Genomic DNA, 21,366 nt, shown 5'->3' on the forward strand with positions numbered 1-21,366 from the left:
AAATCCTTCCATAAACCTCCGATAGTAACCTGCCAATCCTAAGAAACTTCTTATCTCATTAGGGTTAGTAGGCGAATTCCATTCGCGCACTGCTTGCACTTTTTCAGGGTCCACTTTAATCCCTTCTGATGACACAATATGTCCTAAAAACGTGACTTCGCTGAGCCAAAACTCGCACTTGCTGAATTTGGCATAAAGGCGCTCCGTCCTCAACGTTTCTAGAACAATTCTCAGATGTTCCTCATGGTCTTTCTCGTTCTTCGAGTAGATCAGGATGTCATCTATAAACACCAAGACAAATTTATCTAAGTACAGGATGAAACACTCGATTCATGAGGTCCATGAATACGGCTGGCGCATTAGTTAGCCCGAATGGCACAACTACAATTCAGTAGTGACCATACCTAGTTCGAAATGCCTGTCTTAGGTACGTCTTCTGGTCGAATCTTCAGCTGGTGATAACCAGACCGCAAATCAATCTTTGAGAACACTGCTTGCTCCCTTGAGCTGGTCGAAGAGGTCATCTATCCTTGGTAAAGGATATTTGTTCTTCAGTGTCACTTTGTTCAGTTCCCTATAGTCTATGCACATTCGCAATGTGCCATCCTTTTTCTTCACGAAAAGTACGGGTGCACCCCAAGGTGATACACTTGGTCCTAATGAATCCAAGTTCCAAAAGTTCTTGCAGTTGTATCTTGAGTTCTTCCAACTCTTTAGGAGCCATTCGGTATGGTGCCTTCGAAATGGGAGCTGCCCCTGGGCTCCAAATCAATGGTAAACTCAATTGGTCTGTCCGGTGGTGGCCCTGGCAGAATCTCTGGAAATACATCTGAAAAGTCCCGTACAATTGCTACATCTTCTATGCTCCTTTCAGTTCCCAGTTCTCCGTGCAAGTATACGAGGTAAGCTGGGTATCCCTTATTCATCATTTTCGTTGCTTGGAGGGCGGAGATGATCATCTTTCTTCTTCTCATACTAATTCCGTGGAAATGTGACGGCTCCCTTCCTGGGGGTCGGAATGATATCCGTCTTTCGTTACAAAGGATGGTGGCATAGTTCTCGGCTAGCCAGTCCATTCCTAGGATTATGTCCACATCTCCCATCGATATAACATACGAGCTGTTCACTACAATCTTGAGTGACCCTATGTTCAGTTCTAGGTTCAAGCACACATGATCTACTGTCGTTATCCCTCCTATAGGTGATGATATACTCAACTCCTGATCAGCTCTTTCCATTTTAAGTTTTAAGGTGTCGACACATGTACTTGAAATGAAAGTATGCGATGCGCCCGTATCAAATAGAAGTACAACAGGAGTATTGAGTAGCATGCCCATACCTGCCAGGTTTCCCTGGTTGTTCTCGGGCTATTTCTGCCTCATAGCATAGGCTCTAGCATGGCGAGGTTTTTCATGTTGTTTCTGTTGTCGCTGCTGTTGTTGGCGGACCTGTTGCTGATACGGTTGTTGAGGTTGTGGTTGGTACTGTAGCTGTTGGTGCTGCTGTGGCTGCTGATACTGTGGTTGCTGCCTTGGATATGGTTGGGGCAAAGCTTGAATTGCTCGCAGAGGTGGAGCCTGGATAGGTGGGTTTGGTCTTGAACCCGTTCCATGTTGCTTATTCGGGCACCGGTTTGCATAGTGCCCCTTCTGGCTACAGATATAGCAACTATCACTGCCGGCCTTACAGATTCCCACATGATTTTTGTTACATTTGGGGCAATGTGGGGCTCTCTGTTGGTTATTTCCCATCTGTTTCGGTGCACTCTGGCCTCCATAGCCCTGTGACTGGAAGACCCGTCCCTGCCATGGCCTCTTCTCGCCTTGGTTCGGTTTACTGTTGTCCCATCTCCTTTTTCCGTTAAAATTCTGATTATGATTTTGATCCTGTGGAGGTGCTGGCGCAGGTACAATTGCAAGTCTTTCTCCAGGCATGGCTGCCTCAATGTCTAACGCTCGGCTGAGCGACTCAGTGTAAGACAATCCTCCGTGGCTTGCCAAAGCCATCCTAATCTCGTGCCTCAGTCCGGCACAAAACTTTTCAGCCATCTTCTCATCTGTGTCAACTTGTTCCGGCGCATATCTAGACATATCGCAGAACATCCTGTCGTATTGAGTTACCGACATCTTCCCTTGTTTTAGATTGTAAAATTCAGCCTCCTTTTTCTTGCGGTAGCTCTTGGGTATATACTTGTCATATATACCGGCTTTGAATTGTTCCCAAGTCAGGTTTTCTAACTGCTCTGGTGTCATCGTTTTCATCCTTGCTTCCCACCAGAAATCAGCTGACCCAGTCAACTGAAAGGACATACAAGTCAGGCGCTCTTGGTCGGTGCAACGCAGGAAGTTGAAAATGCGCTCAATAGCGCGAACCCAAGTTTCAGCTTCTGCCGGGTCTCCTGTCCCGTTGAAGGTAGGTGGGTTCTGTCGCAAGAATAATTCTTCAATCCGTCGTTCTGGCTGAACAGGTGGTTGAACTATTTCTGGTTCTGGCCCTGTTTCTGGGCCTCTTCCTTCATTTCGGGGAATCCTGCCCCCTCCTCTTGGTCGTCCTCGTTTTGACGGCATTCTATTAGGTCAAAACACAAGTTGTTAATGCAACATCACAAGGCATACTATTGTTCTATCCAACTTCTCTCGGACGCCTTTGCTTTGTTGGCATTCCGATGAGTCGACATATAGTCACCAATGTAATACACAGATGCATATCATCGATTCTGTAAATTGTTTTCTTGATTCTCAAATCTCGCTCATACTCTTCCTCATGAAAGTATATAAATAACATAGCGGAAGTAACTTGCCGCAAAAGACTGATAGGGTCGCTACATAGACATGGGAAATTAGTATCAATGAGGACTATTTCATCAACAATTGAATATAGATCTGGTGATCTATCCAAGCATTATACACGATGAACTAGCTATCTAGCAAGGTCATCATGAAAGAGCTCAGTTCCGAAATGCCCTATGAACCAGCATTTTCGTACTAATACTTATCAAAATAACTAAGCCAACATAGGGGCATACAAAAGCATCGAAATGATCATCGTTTTTGAAATACACAAATAACGTCCTACTAAATGCACAAGAGAATGTCTGTATGCATTACGTGCTTGACCCTTGGATTGAAGCATACGTGTTTGACTGATTTAATCTGATGAGTATCTGCTTGTCCTTGGGTCACAGAAAATCTACCAATAGCTAGTATATCGCAATGATTCAAATCACAAATGGCAATTAGGCAAAGTGTTTCAATAATTTGCCAAATAATTGAAAATGAATAACCATAGGGTAGAAATGAATTGACTGAAAGGTCGAAACGAAATGACCTAATAGTCTGAACCCGTTTGGCTTTTCAGATGAAGGTTTAAAATATATAGGTTTAAAGACCCATATATGACGACTACTGAGATTTTGGCCATGTGGACTGGCCAGGTCCGACATAACTACTTCTCTGTCACTCGGAAATACTTTTCCGAACTTGGAAACTCTTATTCCTTGGCTGCAAAAGGTATATTTGGTCTAAAATCACTACTTTCTTCTTAATATCTTGAACATGTCCTTGAGAATATTCTAGAGCTTCTCAAACTTGGAGTCTGCCTCCTAGTTTAATGCAATCCTTAAACATCTTCTATAGGTGAAATAAGGTAGGCTCGACCTTACTCAACAATGTTCCTCTATATGATCTTACTGTAGTACTTCTAGTACTTAGTGTTCCTTCACATAGCTCTTGAAATGCAACCATATAATTTGAAGCACTCTTCCGTGTTATTGCAAAAGACCTTCTGAATCATCACGCATTCAATAAGGAAATAGCTTTTGCTCATCTGAGTACCTTTATAGGGTATGTGTCCCCATGTGTAATTCTAAGTCATGGAATGACCTTAGTCAATGCTTGCATTCTGGCTACTAAACTGAATGTTTGGTCTAAAATGTTCTAACTGGGGAATGTCTCTGATCGACTAAGGTATGCATACTTAACCTGCTTAGTCTCTCATCATAATCTCAATCTCTTAACTTTAACATCGAACCATTGTCGATATTTCTAGCTCTTGTTAAACTCCAAACCATCTTCAGGAACTCCTCCCGTCTTACGCACTTGTATAGATTTTTCTAGTCAATCATAATGGTTGGTAACTTCTAGTTACCCATGGCACCTATCCTCCTTTCGATTTGTAGCAGGTGATCGTAATCAATAGGGATTCTAAATCATGCTCACGTGTAATATAATAGGTAATTGTAATCATAAAGGTTCTGAATATCTGAAACTGTAAGCTGGCAGTTCTAATCGCGATGCTATAACATCATACACAAAGTGTTATAACTGCATATGAGTCCGACTCTGAAGTTCAAACATAAATCATGAAGGTTCTCTTCATGCCATAACTGGTGATAATCGAAAGTTAGTAATGAGTCTTAGCTCATTATGCGATAGCTAGCTGATTACATAAGTCACACTCGTCGCTACGAGCAATGACTCACGTGATCTATCATCAAATAAGGCAATAGTTGATTCGGTGTTCTGTCACTCGTGAACAACCTGAATGAAGAACTATGCCTGCTTCAGTGATTCGTGCGTGGCACTCCGCTTGCACTGCTTTCATGGGATTCTCTTTTTCTTTCTTAGCTCTTCACCATGGCTATAGTGAAATATAACTGAGTTTCTAGCTTCTATTGTTCTTCTCGTAACAGTGATCATGCATTCTTAACGCATCTAAGTTCATTGAGATATCTAATCAATCAATAAAGCATAAAACTTGAATGTAAGCATCAGTACATTCATATAAAACGTGAACTTCTCAATGTTTTAAAATCATTACCACCTTCTTTCTTGCTGAGCATGACGATGTGATGAAGTGATGAGCTTTGGCTGACTGACTCATATATACTAGTGATCATACTAGAAAAATGGGCTAACTCTAGGGTTCAGAGCAAATGAACTGCTCTGATACCACTCTGTCACGACCGGACATAATTAAGGATAATTAAGCCGGGGAAACCGTGACTAATGGAGGGAGATTAGAAGCGGGGTAGAAAGGGGAATAATCAAACAAGAAAGGATCGCAGTATCATTGTTAACAACAGGGATATTTATAATATAACGGAGTTTTAGTCGTATAGACTCAAATAACTAGTAAGTTCGGATAACTCCGACTTATCCAAAATAACATAAAACTTCTGAGTACGCAGCGGAATAAGGTTCTGATTACATGTATGAAGACATGTAACCCTAGAGTTCATTAATACATAATAAGACAAAAGAGTCCCGCTCGTCACTTCATCACCATCGGCAGCTGCTCAACCTGCACATTTAGAAATATATGCAGGGCTGAGTACAAAAGTACTCAGTGGGCACATATGCCTACTATGAAATATAACATGCTTCGTAAAGTTGTAAATTGTCATGCCATCATAAACAGTACAGCAAGGGAGTTTTTCGCTAAAAAGGCCCAAGCTTACTAAATTCATTTGTGATTCTTAAAGTTCGTCTGCAGACTAAGTTCTCTTGTAATCTATCATATCTGGAACTGTGTGCCGGAGAGGTGGCCACCTCTCACGGACACTTGACCGGCCAACCCGCTAGATGACTCACGGTCACTGGTGTACACTAGTCCCTGGCAGGATAGCTATCAACTGCTCAAGACCCGAATTCGATTACATAACTGGCAAAGCCACATCAGATAGATATCATACTAAAATTGAAATATTTATGGCAAGACAACAGTTGAAATAATTTTCAGATCAATGATTTGGTAATGAAATATCCTGTTCAAATGTAACATTAAACTTCATTTGATATATATGAAAGTAATGCCCACCTGATAGCAAAGCTTTGCTACAGATTAGTGACTCCTTGGCGAGCTCTTATTCTTGCGCTCGACCTTTAATCCGAGAAAATAACGTAAGACTTTAAATCGAGGGAAAATTCTCAATTAAATGAGAATGCGTAATTAAACTATGCATGAATCTCGTATGCATGAACTATTATTCTGAGATAATAATCAGGGAATTTCTATTGTTAATCCAGGCTATCGGATTTAAACAAAAGCTAAGTCTCGTCTCATGAAGCCGGATAATTAACAAAAATTAATCCGTTCTCTTCGGGGTGTTCTAATCCGTCAATTAAATAAACCCCGCTCCTCGTAGTCAATAGAAAATAAATAAATACTTCAGCTTATTCGCTTTATAACCTCATAATTAATCGGCTTAATAAATAGGAATAAGTAATGTTATAAGATTAAATAATTAAAAGGCTCAACATAAGGCAACCTAATAATTAAGTAAAAGTGGGCTTGAATAATTAACATGAGAGGCCCAATTGAAATAATTCATCGGCTCAAGTAATTAAATAAATCTTGGCCCAATAAATAATTATTTGATTAGCTGGGCTCAATTAAATAAATCAAAGGAGGCCCAACGTAGATAATATAACAGCCCAATTAAAATAAAATAGATGGGCTTCAATTTAAATAAATTCGGCCCAATGAAATAATGTAATAAAAGCCCATCTGAGTAAAATAAATAAAATCGGCCCATATAAATAAAATCAGAGGCCCAATCAGTAATTAAAATCGGCCCATATAAATAAATAATGAAGCCCAAAGAAAAAATAAAGGCCCAAATTTTCGGCCCAACTCAATTAAATAATAAGCCCATTAAACTAAAGCCCAAGGAAATAATTAAATTAGGCCCAATTTTCACAAATAAGGGGAGAAGCCCAAATTCTTTCCCCCCAACATCTCGGTTCTCTCTCTCTATCTTTTAATCTACACGCCTCTCTTCTTTTTCTCAATTTCAGATCTCTCTCTATCTTTTTCTTGGTTCTCGTCGAGAACTCGTCCCCAGCCCACCAAATCCGGCCAGCACGACGTCACCACCTCCATCGTTTCCTCCGGCGGTGACACAACCGCTAGCTGCCTCTCCATCTCCCTCTGCTGGCAACGGCGAGGCGCTGCCGCCATGGTTCTGCCGCCGTCTCACCGTCTGTGGAAGACCGGCGATTCAGCGCCGTTGCCCCATTCACGATGTTGCCGCCGCTGTCACCCGATTTCCGCCGAGCCCCGACGCCGCTGCTGCTACTGGAAGGCCGGCTTCGCCGTGCCGCTGCACTCCAGAATCGGCGAGGACCATCGCTGAGGTCGTGAGTCTTCTACCTTTCACCGCTCGACGCCGATGACGCTGCTGTCCTCGCGAGTTGCCGCCTAGACGTCATCTCTCGACCGGACTAAGCAGGGCAGCACCCCTCTTTTCTAAAAGCTAAGTTCTTAACCTCCATTTTCTTTTCGTTGTTTATTAGAAATCAATATGCATAGAGACTCCTTCAGGAGAAAATCTGAACTCAATTATCTAATAGTGAGCGTGCTATGGATATATTCGTTCATCTATTAGTGACAATGGTGAGCTAAAGTGGTTCCTTTCTATTTGTTTGTGGAATCAGATTACAAATGTATAAACTGATCATGATCATGCTTTGATATGAATGCTCACTTGTATGAATAATAGGATAGCATGATTACCTCGAAGGTTTTTTTTGAACTGATTGCTTGCTATTGGTGTTGAAAGAAATGTGTAATAACTTGAAGTATAACTGTTGGTTGGCTGTTGTATTGCTATTGTAATCAGTGGGAAGAACTGAAATGAAAACTGGTTATTTGTTTTTCCTCAATGAATGCAGCAGGAAACGGGGAGAGGTATTGGAAGAATCAAAGTTAAAGTCTTACCATGAATGTTGGTAGGAGCAGCGAAGAAAGATCTCTGTTCTTCTGAAACTTCTAAGTGGAGGATGAAGAATATGGTGTTCTTGGCTGGAGTCGACTAAGTGGAGTATGAAGAATATGTATTGCTGCTGAATTATTAAAGGAGAATTTGGTTTACGTGAGTTGATGTAGGCTAAGTGGAAGAATTATTGTGGTGGCTTGACAAATATAATGATGATAGTGAAGAAGTGGAGTTAGTGGCAAAATGAAGTGGGGAGCAAAAGTAGTGGAAAGAAAAGAAAGAATAAAAAAATGTAGTATAAGATTAATGATGTATTTTCTATGTCTCGGTGATTCTATAACTGTAAGATGGATCGCGTGCTCGTATCTGCTTGGTACTGTTTATTTAAATAAATCTCGTATTTCAACATGTGATTTCTCGCTTAAATCGATAAATTATAAAATGAATCTAAATTAAATCTGCAGATTTAATTAACTCACGAGTCGGAAATAATCCACGACTTGAGTAAAAATAAATTCTAATTCCATCTCGCTTAAATAAATAACGTGACTTTGCTAAGTTAGTTATAACTCTGAAATAATATCATTGACTGTTTTAACAATATAAATTCAGGATCATAAGCTGAATTCATATCAGGATAATAACCGTTTTCATTCACTGATGAACAAAAATAAACACTCATTACTGGATTTAAAATATATAAAAGAGCGGGTCATTACAATTGTAGTAGCCCGCTCTTTTATTTATGATAAAAACTAGTAAATGCAATTTTTTATAAATGAATCCAGTTTATGGTTCTGATTTTTTTATCAGAGGCAGAGTTATTATTTTAGCGTTATATTTTTATAACGTATGAAAAAAAAAAAAAAAAAACGCGACGAGGATTATTGAGCAATCAATAATTATTATTTCCAAGTTATAACTGACTTAGCAAAGTCATGTTATTTATTAATCGAGAAACAGAAGCAGTTATATTTTATTAGTGCTACTAGAAGTCGAGAAATTATTCCGACTGCAACGCAAATTCAATCTACGGATTTAATCTAGATTCATATTACTGTATTAGCATCACCAAGGCATGAGGATATAATTCATTTATTCATCAATCTCATTCTCATACTTTACAAACTCTTATAACCAATTACAGTTTCACCTATCAATGCTATGAAGTAGATACATGAATATGTTAGACATATATGTAAGCATACAATCATCATTATTTTTTTCCACTCCCTAATGTCTCCTACACTATACACGCATAATCTCCACTTCTCCACTCCACCAACTATCTCCACCACCTTTTGCTTTCTTCCACTACATTTTTTCTCACCACCCTTTCCACTCCACTAATTCCACTACACCAAACTTTCCACCTACTCCCTTCCCCACCACACGCAAGAATGCATCTAACATTCCATTATACAGGCAACAATCTTTTCATCATCTTCATTCTTCACTAAGGAACCGAAGAGCAGCCACGAGTTCTGCCATAAGCACACTGCTCCGGCAGTGTTTTGCAAGGCGATTCCAGCCATCCAAAAGGTTCCCAAAAATTCCCAAATTAATTGTGTATCATCTTTCATATGTTTTCTATACTTTGGCAAAATTTCAGAAGGTTTGAAGCTCTTATGATTTATTTATGAATTTGTAAACATCACTGCCCATCTGGATTACATTTTTGGTAAACAATCTTTGGGAGGCCATAAGTAAAGTTTCAATCGGTGAAAACCTTTGAAACTTGAATATGTCACTCTAGACTCCCGTATCTTTCTTTTGACATCGGCCTCACCATTTTTGAATAAGGGAAACAACCGGTATAAATTCTTGAAATCTAGTTCTTATTCCATGTACCATCCAGTAGATTTTACAAACCTACGACTTTGAGGTGGCAAAGCCCGACTTAAATCTTTGATTCTCAAGCCTAGCTTTCTACTGATTATTCAATGACATGTTGGGAACTTACTTGCTTAGTTTTAGAATTTTTGGTGAAGCCTAAAGTTGGTTTTCTGATTTATGTTATGAATCTGCCAAACTTGAACGCTTTTTGTGCACTGAACTTTAGACAGTCATATCTTCTAAACCATGAATGTTCTTAGAGTAAATCCAACTGGAGAGTGTTATGATCTCTCCCTAGTTTCCAGATTGACCCTTGGGGTTCCCAGTGGAGTTTTGTAAAGGGAGATATGAATTTTTAAAGAAAGCCCACTGACTTGGTTGTAATCTGGAAATCTGAAATTTTCAGATTTTTGCTTGTTAAATACCCATCTTTGAGAGGGCATATCTTGCTCGTTTGAATTGTTTTTCATTCGATTCAAATTGGAGAATGATCCTTGAAATGTCTAGTTTCCAGAATGTCTTTTGGAGCATCATTTGGAGATCCGAGGCAGATTTGGTGTCTGTTGCAAAACAACCCCTTAAGAGCTCAAGTTGTTGAATTATTTTCTATGTATCAAAGTTTATTTTAAAGGATGTTTCATGAAAGATTTCGTATATGTGCGTAACAAGTTTGGGACTATTTATTTTAAATGAGGTCCGTTCTTTATTTAAATTATGATGGACTTTTAATGAATATTTTTGGGATTAAACTCTTATTTCTTGATTTATATAAATTATTTTTTTAAGGACTTATAAATATGAATTTCGTAGGCCTACTGACCTACTGTGATCGACGGTTTGTCGATGTCTAATAGCTTTGAAAATTTTATAGCAAGTCCTGACATGAGTCTTGAGTACCCTGGTAAAATTTCAAGCCATTCCAACTTCATTTGATACTTCTTTAAAATGCAAAACCTAAACTGCACATAACTACCGAGAATTTCAGAGAACAGATGAAAGAGTCATTTATTTCAGTAGCTTCCTGTGTGATCTAGCTTTCCAAATTTTTATGGTATTAACCTTATTGTGTTAGCTAGATATCCACCAAAGTTGAGCCCAGTTTGACAACGTTTACTATTTGTCAAAAATCCAAGTTTTCGATTGTTCAAAACTGCCGAACATGGTAGATCGTGGTAAAAACGTCATATCTCTCAAACCACTTGGAGTTTTCGACTCTACTTTTTTTTATATGAAACTAGATTCGAAGATCTTTCTTTCGGTATGAGTCTCGAGTCCAGGAGATGTCGGAGTCAGAACAGATTAAATTTTGAAGTTGAGTTAGTGTAAAAACAGAGCATGTTTTGATGATGTTTGATTGTGATTCTTATGTGCCTTATGTGTTTGTGTTGCCTATGTGTTTGAATGAGATTAGACGAGGTATGATTGATTTTTGACTGTCTTTAATGTAACGAATTATGGATGCTAGAACCCTAAAACACTAAAAGATACCCTAGGCACGTAGAATTAGACTTTGTCTTATGACAATTACTTCACGAACTTATCGACTCTTCATCAATGAAGGTCCGGGCGACAGAAAGTGAAGCCGAAGAAGAAACGACTCCACGCCAGCTTTAAGAACAATTGAGGTGGGCAATTTCTTACGCGTAAATAAAATGCTATGCAAGTGTTATGCTTTAAAATGCAAATTGGATCTTCAAGTATGGTATGCTTTATTACGCTTAAATGAGTTAAGCTTTATTATGATGCACGTTAAATGATTACGCTTATTTACGCTTGAATGCTTTACGCTGATAAGTTTATGCTTATGTTTGATGCTTGCGTCTGTTGGGGGAGGCCTCCCTCAACAGTACGATGCCGTGTCCGCTGAGGAGGGCCTTCCTCACGGCGCGATGCCCGTGTCCGCTGAGAGAGGCCTCTCTCGCGACGCGATGCCAATATGCCAGTGTTACAGCGTCTATTGGGGGAGGCCTCCCTCAATAGTACGATGCCGTGACCGCTGAGGGAGGCTCCCCCTCACGGCGCGATGCCCGTGTTCGTTGGGGAAGGCCTTCTCCACGACACGATGTTTGTTAATGAAGATTGATGATGAAGAATGCCCTTATGCTATTTATGAATTTGGAAATATTTAATGAGCAAATGATATGAAAGAAACTCATTCCTCTTATGCGATGTTGTGTTTTGTTGTTGATGTTATGTTATATGCTTGGCAACTGCCCACTAAGTACTTTTGTACTTAGCCCTTCGATGTTTATGATTGTGCAGGTTGAGCTGTGATGGGCGATGAAGTGTTGCTGAGTGGAGTTTTTGTCGAACTTAAAGTAGGCTCAGAAAGGATACATGTCTTCATACATGTATCACAGTTATGCTTTCCGCTGTAAACACTGATTATTTCAGTTACGCCTTCCGTTGCAAACTCTGATAATGTTTTAGCCAAGCCCCTAATGATGCCTTTTTCCTTTTAAGGAATATAACGCGTATACAAGTTCTTTGAGTACCCTTTTTATGCGAACTATGCCTTTTTCCTTTTTAAGGAATATTTCACGCGTATTCAAGCTCTTTGAGTATTCTTTTATGCACCCCTTTTTAAACCCGCTTCTTAATTTCCCTTCCCCAGTCATGGTTTTCCCGGATTAATTATCCTTAATTAAGGCCGGTCGTGACAGAGTGGTATCAGAGCAGATCGTTTGCTCTGAGCCTAAGAGTTTATTTAAGCCAAACTTAGAATGGATCACTAAAGTGTCTAGAGTTCAATCGACAAAGCTCAGCACTTCATCGTATCACACTCAACGAAGCAGAATGGTATGCTCTTCCAAGTTTTGAGTTAATGTTTACAAAAAGTGAAAATTATCGTAATAGCAAAGTGAGTAACTGTTAATAACTATGTTATGTTGTTATTGAATGAAATGATTTACGCAAGCGCGATTAAGTATGCCTATGGAATGAATCCCTATGAACATAGAGCTATTAAGATATGAGATCACCACTACGACAGAACATAGAAGCAAACATAGAAAAAATTAGATTGTATCTTTTGGTGGCTATAGTGAAGGAAGCAAGATAAGTGATACGTATAGAAAAAAAAATTTCTTAAGCTGATGATATTATAGCCACTATAAATCTCCATGACTTATGCTTAAGTATCCAGTTTAGATGATGTGATAATATATGCTTAAGGATTGTTATGACTCATAGATTTGAGATGCTAAGGACCCTTAAAGCTTACTACATCAATGATCAATGATGTCATTGGAGTCATGACTTGTTTACAAGTTATATTAAGTTGACATTTACAAGAATTCTTATGAGGCTTGTATTAGATTATGCTAGAGTGTACTAATTGGCACATCTTTGCTATCAGAATGCCGCCTAAGAGAGGACGCCCTGCGAAAAACAATAACAATCGCAGAAACCGTAACGCTGTACCCGAAGAACCACAAGATGCTCGAGGACATAACCCATCCCCTCCGCCTCCGACTAGGAGAGTCGAAGAACTCTTTTTAAGGCAAAATCCACCTACGTTTGACGGAACGAGTGAACCGGCTGAAGCTGAGATTTGGGTGCGTGCAATGGAACGCATTTTCAACTTTCTACGTTGTACTGATGAGGAGCGCCTATCTTGCGTCTCTTTCCAACTAACAGGATCAGCTGACTTCTGGTGGGAAGCACGTCGAAAAATTCTGACACCTGAACAATGGGCAAGTTATACTTGGGAAGATTTTAAGACGGGATTATATGATAAATATATTCCGAAAAGCTATAGGAAGAAGAAAGAAGCTGAGTTCTACGAGTTGAAGCAAGGAAATAAATCTGTGGTTGAATACGACAAGGAATTCTGCAACCTGTCTAGGTTTGCTCCGCAACAAGTGGACACAGATGAGAAGATGGCAGAGAAATTTTGTGCCGGTCTACGGTACGAAATTAAGATGGCTCTAGCAAGCCACGGAGGACTCTCATACACGGAGTCTCTGAACAGGGCACTTGACGTTGAAGCTGCAATGCCGTCGGACAAGTCAGCCCCATTGTTGATCTCAACGCCAAATGATCCACCAGTAGCCTCACATACTCTCAAAGGGAAGCGCAAGTGGGACAACAACGAAGACAATATCAATCAGACTAGTAAGAAAGTGTGGCAAGAATATGAACGGGCCGAACAGTTTATTCAACCAAGGCACGAGGCACAGACTAACCTCGAGCGAACTGGGGGTAACCAAGGTCAGAAAGGAGTTTTACCTTGCCCAAATTGTGTTAAGATGCATAGGGGTATTTGTCGGGCTGGAACTAACGGTTGTTACAATTGTGGCCAAAAAGGTCACTACTCCACGCAATGCCCCAATAGACAACGAGGTTCAGCAGTTGGGAACACCCGCACCCCCTTGCCAGCAATACGTGGACACTTGCGAAATCAGCCTCAATCACATCAGTGAAAATCTTATGGAGACACCGCAGACAAGAAAAGCTACGTGGGAGCTTGAAAACAAGATGAAGGAAAAATACCCCGAATTGTTTTAGCAGAGATATGCAAATTTCGGGACGAAATTTTTGTTAAGAGGGGTAGTATGTAGTAGCCCGCTCTTTTATTTATGATAAAAACTAGTAAATGCAATTTTTTATAAATGAATCCAGTTTATGGTTCTGATTTTTTTATCAGAGGCAGAGTTATTATTTTAGCGTTATATTTTTATAACGTATGAAAAAAAAAAAAAAAAACGCGACGAGGATTATTGAGCAATCAATAATTATTATTTCCAAGTTATAACTGACTTAGCAAAGTCATGTTATTTATTAATCGAGAAACAGAAGCAGTTATATTTTATTAGTGCTACTAGAAGTCGAGAAATTATTCCGACTGCAACGCAAATTCAATCTACGGATTTAATCTAGATTCATATTACTGTATTAGCATCACCAAGGCATGAGGATATAATTCATTTATTCATCAATCTCATTCTCATACTTTACAAACTCTTATAACCAATTACAGTTTCACCTATCAATGCTATGAAGTAGATACATGAATATGTTAGACATATATGTAAGCATACAATCATCATTATTTTTTTCCACTCCCTAATGTCTCCTACACTATACACGCATAATCTCCACTTCTCCACTCCACCAACTATCTCCACCACCTTTTGCTTTCTTCCACTACATTTTTTCTCACCACCCTTTCCACTCCACTAATTCCACTACACCAAACTTTCCACCTACTCCCTTCCCCACCACACGCAAGAATGCATCTAACATTCCATTATACAGGCAACAATCTTTTCATCATCTTCATTCTTCACTAAGGAACCGAAGAGCAGCCACGAGTTCTGCCATAAGCACACTGCTCCGGCAGTGTTTTGCAAGGCGATTCCAGCCATCCAAAAGGTTCCCAAAAATTCCCAAATTAATTGTGTATCATCTTTCATATGTTTTCTATACTTTGGCAAAATTTCAGAAGGTTTGAAGCTCTTATGATTTATTTATGAATTTGTAAACATCACTGCCCATCTGGATTACATTTTTGGTAAACAATCTTTGGGAGGCCATAAGTAAAGTTTCAATCGGTGAAAACCTTTGAAACTTGAATATGTCACTCTAGACTCCCGTATCTTTCTTTTGACATCGGCCTCACCATTTTTGAATAAGGGAAACAACCGGTATAAATTCTTGAAATCTAGTTCTTATTCCATGTACCATCCAGTAGATTTTACAAACCTACGACTTTGAGGTGGCAAAGCCCGACTTAAATCTTTGATTCTCAAGCCTAGCTTTCTACTGATTATTCAATGACATGTTGGGAACTTACTTGCTTAGTTTTAGAATTTTTGGTGAAGCCTAAAGTTGGTTTTCTGATTTATGTTATGAATCTGCCAAACTTGAACGCTTTTTGTGCACTGAACTTTAGACAGTCATATCTTCTAAACCATGAATGTTCTTAGAGTAAATCCAACTGGAGAGTGTTATGATCTCTCCCTAGTTTCCAGATTGACCCTTGGGGTTCCCAGTGGAGTTTTGTAAAGGGAGATATGAATTTTTAAAGAAAGCCCACTGACTTGGTTGTAATCTGGAAATCTGAAATTTTCAGATTTTTGCTTGTTAAATACCCATCTTTGAGAGGGCATATCTTGCTCGTTTGAATTGTTTTTCATTCGATTCAAATTGGAGAATGATCCTTGAAATGTCTAGTTTCCAGAATGTCTTTTGGAGCATCATTTGGAGATCCGAGGCAGATTTGGTGTCTGTTGCAAAACAACCCCTTAAGAGCTCAAGTTGTTGAATTATTTTCTATGTATCAAAGTTTATTTTAAAGGATGTTTCATGAAAGATTTCGTATATGTGCGTAACAAGTTTGGGACTATTTATTTTAAATGAGGTCCGTTCTTTATTTAAATTATGATGGACTTTTAATGAATATTTTTGGGATTAAACTCTTATTTCTTGATTTATATAAATTATTTTTTTAAGGACTTATAAATATGAATTTCGTAGGCCTACTGACCTACTGTGATCGACGGTTTGTCGATGTCTAATAGCTTTGAAAATTTTATAGCAAGTCCTGACATGAGTCTTGAGTACCCTGGTAAAATTTCAAGCCATTCCAACTTCATTTGATACTTCTTTAAAATGCAAAACCTAAACTGCACATAACTACCGAGAATTTCAGAGAACAGATGAAAGAGTCATTTATTTCAGTAGCTTCCTGTGTGATCTAGCTTTCCAAATTTTTATGGTATTAACCTTATTGTGTTAGCTAGATATCCACCAAAGTTGAGCCCAGTTTGACAACGTTTACTATTTGTCAAAAATCCAAGTTTTCGATTGTTCAAAACTGCCGAACATGGTAGATCGTGGTAAAAACGTCATATCTCTCAAACCACTTGGAGTTTTCGACTCTACTTTTTTTTATATGAAACTAGATTCGAAGATCTTTCTTTCGGTATGAGTCTCGAGTCCAGGAGATGTCGGAGTCAGAACAGATTAAATTTTGAAGTTGAGTTAGTGTAAAAACAGAGCATGTTTTGATGATGTTTGATTGTGATTCTTATGTGCCTTATGTGTTTGTGTTGCCTATGTGTTTGAATGAGATTAGACGAGGTATGATTGATTTTTGACTGTCTTTAATGTAACGAATTATGGATGCTAGAACCCTAAAACACTAAAAGATACCCTAGGCACGTAGAATTAGACTTTGTCTTATGACAATTACTTCACGAACTTATCGACTCTTCATCAATGAAGGTCCGGGCGACAGAAAGTGAAGCCGAAGAAGAAACGACTCCACGCCAGCTTTAAGAACAATTGAGGTGGGCAATTTCTTACGCGTAAATAAAATGCTATGCAAGTGTTATGCTTTAAAATGCAAATTGGATCTTCAAGTATGGTATGCTTTATTACGCTTAAATGAGTTAAGCTTTATTATGATGCACGTTAAATGATTACGCTTATTTACGCTTGAATGCTTTACGCTGATAAGTTTATGCTTATGTTTGATGCTTGCGTCTGTTGGGGGAGGCCTCCCTCAACAGTACGATGCCGTGTCCGCTGAGGAGGGCCTTCCTCACGGCGCGATGCCCGTGTCCGCTGAGAGAGGCCTCTCTCGCGACGCGATGCCAATATGCCAGTGTTACAGCGTCTATTGGGGGAGGCCTCCCTCAATAGTACGATGCCGTGACCGCTGAGGGAGGCTCCCCCTCACGGCGCGATGCCCGTGTTCGTTGGGGAAGGCCTTCTCCACGACACGATGTTTGTTAATGAAGATTGATGATGAAGAATGCCCTTATGCTATTTATGAATTTGGAAATATTTAATGAGCAAATGATATGAAAGAAACTCATTCCTCTTATGCGATGTTGTGTTTTGTTGTTGATGTTATGTTATATGCTTGGCAACTGCCCACTAAGTACTTTTGTACTTAGCCCTTCGATGTTTATGATTGTGCAGGTTGAGCTGTGATGGGCGATGAAGTGTTGCTGAGTGGAGTTTTTGTCGAACTTAAAGTAGGCTCAGAAAGGATACATGTCTTCATACATGTATCACAGTTATGCTTTCCGCTGTAAACACTGATTATTTCAGTTACGCCTTCCGTTGCAAACTCTGATAATGTTTTAGCCAAGCCCCTAATGATGCCTTTTTCCTTTTAAGGAATATAACGCGTATACAAGTTCTTTGAGTACCCTTTTTATGCGAACTATGCCTTTTTCCTTTTTAAGGAATATTTCACGCGTATTCAAGCTCTTTGAGTATTCTTTTATGCACCCCTTTTTAAACCCGCTTCTTAATTTCCCTTCCCCAGTCATGGTTTTCCCGGATTAATTATCCTTAATTAAGGCCGGTCGTGACAACAATTTATTAGTTTACTTTGATTACGTTCATACTTTTGCTTTAGCTTTCAGTACCGACGATTTCTCTTTTCATTCCAGAGTAGTTATTTTATTGCGTTTTAATTTATTCTCTTGTTTTATGTTTACTTCTATTTCTTTGCTTGTTCTTAATTTAAGCATGAGTAGCTAACTTTTTAATTCGGCGAGAATAATGAAACTCTGATTTAATTATCTGTGAGACCTAATTGGTTTAAAATTGATTCCTATTGATTTCGATTAATTCCTAGGTTCAATGATAATTCTGATTTTATTTAAGCCTGATCAACTTAGGTTTAATTGGATTATAGTCAATTAGCACCTCCAATCCGTAATTGTTGGAATAGGGCTGATTAGTGGCAAAACTACCATGTTTGTAGTAGGAATAAATTGGTGGATTAATTATTACTAGCGTATCTAGGATAATTGGTCTAAATTGGGTTCCTTCCTCTTAATGCTGTTAGAATATTAAATCTAAGACTGACGTATCCAGCTAGGTTATATTTTAATAAGGGAAATAGACAAGACTAGCGTATCTAGCTGTTTATCGACATAGTAAGTAGGAATTGGGGTATGTCAGTGCGTATCACGGTATCCTATAACTGGTTGGTTGATAGGGATTGATTAATTATTGCGTCGAGGATCAGAGTTGAATTAGAGTGGATTTATTTGAGCCGAATTACCTTTTTATTGATTTATTTCAAGCGTATTTTATTTAATTCTGCATTCTTAGTTTAATTAACTTCTCTTAAAGTTAAGGCGTGGTGGCATCACCGTTTTTATAGATTTAGGGATTTGAATGATTTTAAACTGCTCTCTGTGGGATCGACCCTGCTTACCATTATACTAATTTATTTTGGTAATTCCGCAGGAATTATTTGGTGGTTGGCGACGTCCACCACCACTTAATTGAGATTGTTCCAAGTGTAACTAAAACTTAAATAAAGTATACCAATAAATTAATCCACAAAAAGCAATCAATTCATTTTTAAAAAAAGATATTCTTCAACTAAATGTTATAAATAAATACGGTTAATTGCCTGTAAATCCATAACGTTTTCCACGGAATTGGTTTTTGCTCCTATTTTGAAAAATCAGCCCCTAAATACATAACCTTTCATTTGTTTCTAGTTTTGCTCCCGTCGCCGATTTTTTCTTTCACCGGTGCCGAAAATTACACGTTGACAGCCGAAAATTACACGTTGACACATAGTGTATTATTGACACGTGGAATTAAAAAAAAAGTTAAAAAAATAAATAAATAATTCCATGTCATCATCTTCCTCCACCTCCAAACTCCCAAACCCTAGTTTTCCCTCCTCCCTACTCGCCGCCGCCACCCTCCCGCCGCTGCCACTGCCGCCCCCTCCCCTTCCTCCACCCTCCGCCGCTGCCACCTCCCCCAACCCCAGCCCCGCGAAACCCCAGCCCTGCCGTCGAGCTTTGCCGTCTTCGACGACAGCGCCATAGAGGAGCCCTAACTGAACGACGGTCGGGACGACTCTATTGACGAGAAGCCCCCACCCCCTTCCACAGTCCTCGACAAGCTCAACAACGCCATCAACGCTGCCCCCCGCACCTGGGATGAAGTGAGCAAGGCGCTCGAATCAGCCCTACCATCGGCGACCCTGAATCCAATTGAGGCACATCGCCTGCATCAGCGCCCTAGGCGATGCGTAAGAAGGAGCGGATGGTGGATTTGGGCTTCAGATCTATCGGGGACCGGAGGGTGGATCTTCTCACCTGGGATGAAGTTTCAAAGCGTTTGGGCTTCATATCTATCGTCGTCTCCATGTTCTGTGCGATTAGGGGAGGTGGCAGCGGCGGAGGGCGGCGGCGGCTGGTAGGGAGGGAGGGAAAACTAAGGTTTGGGAGTTGGGGGTGGAGGAAGATGATGACATGGAATCATTTATTTATTTATTTATTTTAATTCCACATGTTAATAATACACTATGTGTCAATTTCCGGCTGCCAAGGTGTAATTTTCGGCACCGGTGAAAGAAAAAACCGGCGACGAGAGCAAAACCAGACACAAATGAAAGGATATGTATTTAGGGGCTGATTTTTCAAAATAGGAGCAAAAACCAATTTCGTGGAAACGTTATGGATTTACAGGCAATTACCCCAAATAAATAAAATACATGCCTATGCCCAATCTATCTATATATATATATAATAGCAAAATAAATTATATCCTACGTGGCGCCGTATAACCACTTTATTTTAATTTACTTCAATTATCATTTGTTGTAGTGACCGCTCTTTTTATTGTATTTTAAATACAGTATCGCGATAATAAAATCGCATCTTTTAGTGAACGGAATCCAGATGACAGTTTATTAGAATTCAGCTTATGATCCTGATTTAATTATCAGACGGAGTTATTATTTTTTAGCTTTATGCTTTTGTATCGCGTGAGTAAATCGCGATGAGAATTATCGAGCCATTCAGTATTTTTATTTCCAAGTTATAACTGACTTAGCGAAGTCATGTTATTTACTATTTGAAAATCAGATGCTGTTATATTAGTGCCACTAGAAGTCTTGGAATTATTTCCAACTTTGCAGATTAAATCCACGGATTTAATTTAAGTTATTTTACAGTTTATCGATATTAGCAGACAAGAAGGCAGATATTAAACGAATACAGAAACGTGATATTTAGGAACTCGAACCAGTATTTATTTACAGTTCACGGACTACAGTTTAGTTCACAGATTGGGGAAATTCATAGTATTTTACAAGTTGGGACTTACATGGCCCACTTCTCAAGTTTGGAACACAAAAGTCAAAGAGAGAGAAATGTAAAAGTGGAGTGCAGGAGCAATAACCGACCACCCTCTGCACTTCCATCTCATCCACCTTCAGCAAAAGCTTCCAGCCACCTTCCATGGCTGCTCGGTTCCCTCCAGCCTCTACCTCCAGCCACCCTATGCCTGTTCATCCTGCTAGCATACTCAAGTATGCAGCAATATATTCTTCTATTAATACTCACCCAGCCAGCAAATGCTATTTTTCACTCTCAGTTCACTCAAGCGGAAACTTGAAGAACAGCCCCCATGTTTCTGCCAAAGCTGAAGGTAAGGCTTGGCTTCAGTAATTCCATCTCTTTTCATCAAAGTTCACCTGCATTAACAGCAGGACCGACGTTCATTTCAGTAACTTCCTCAGTTTAAAACCAGTCGGCTATAACAAACAATCCATCAATCAAAACAAACAACTGCAAGGTAAGCTTTGTTTTTAACCTTGCTATTTCCAGTTCAAAGTCTCATTCATTCGTTAAACCATTGCTCCCTCAATTCGTTTCAGTTGTTACACGTTACATTCAACCTCAATAACAATCTATCAGTTCGAACGCATTCAAGGTATTTTGCTATCTCAAGCATTCAATTCAGTTCGCATCAAATTTTTAGCATAATCACAGTTCATCTACCTCACATAGCCATGAGATGCTTTACAACAGGAA

General features: G+C 39.3%; 1 protein-coding gene and 1 long non-coding RNA gene across 2 annotated transcripts; both read left to right on the forward strand.

The window, feature by feature from the left end:
- Window positions 1-8,559: 8,559 nt before the first annotated feature.
- On the forward strand, window positions 8,560-12,105 carry LOC131024296 (uncharacterized). Its single transcript, XR_009101743.1, has 3 exons — window positions 8,560-9,259; window positions 11,114-11,178; window positions 11,816-12,105. It is a non-coding gene; the product is annotated as an uncharacterized LOC131024296 (long non-coding RNA).
- A 288-nt stretch (window positions 12,106-12,393) lies between these two features.
- On the forward strand, window positions 12,394-17,717 carry LOC131024295 (uncharacterized). The gene is made up of 4 exons (XM_057953807.1): window positions 12,394-12,413; window positions 12,912-16,124; window positions 16,784-16,848; window positions 17,486-17,717. Exon 2 carries the CDS (start codon window positions 12,913-12,915, stop codon window positions 13,975-13,977), a length of 1,065 nt encoding a protein of 354 aa, XP_057809790.1. The 5' UTR covers window positions 12,394-12,413; window position 12,912; the 3' UTR covers window positions 13,978-16,124; window positions 16,784-16,848; window positions 17,486-17,717.
- Window positions 17,718-21,366: the final 3,649 nt, after the last annotated feature.

The sequence above is a fragment of the Salvia miltiorrhiza genome, chromosome 5 (assembly GCF_028751815.1).
Source record: "Salvia miltiorrhiza cultivar Shanhuang (shh) chromosome 5, IMPLAD_Smil_shh, whole genome shotgun sequence".
NCBI classification, from domain to species: Eukaryota; Viridiplantae; Streptophyta; class Magnoliopsida; order Lamiales; family Lamiaceae; genus Salvia; species Salvia miltiorrhiza.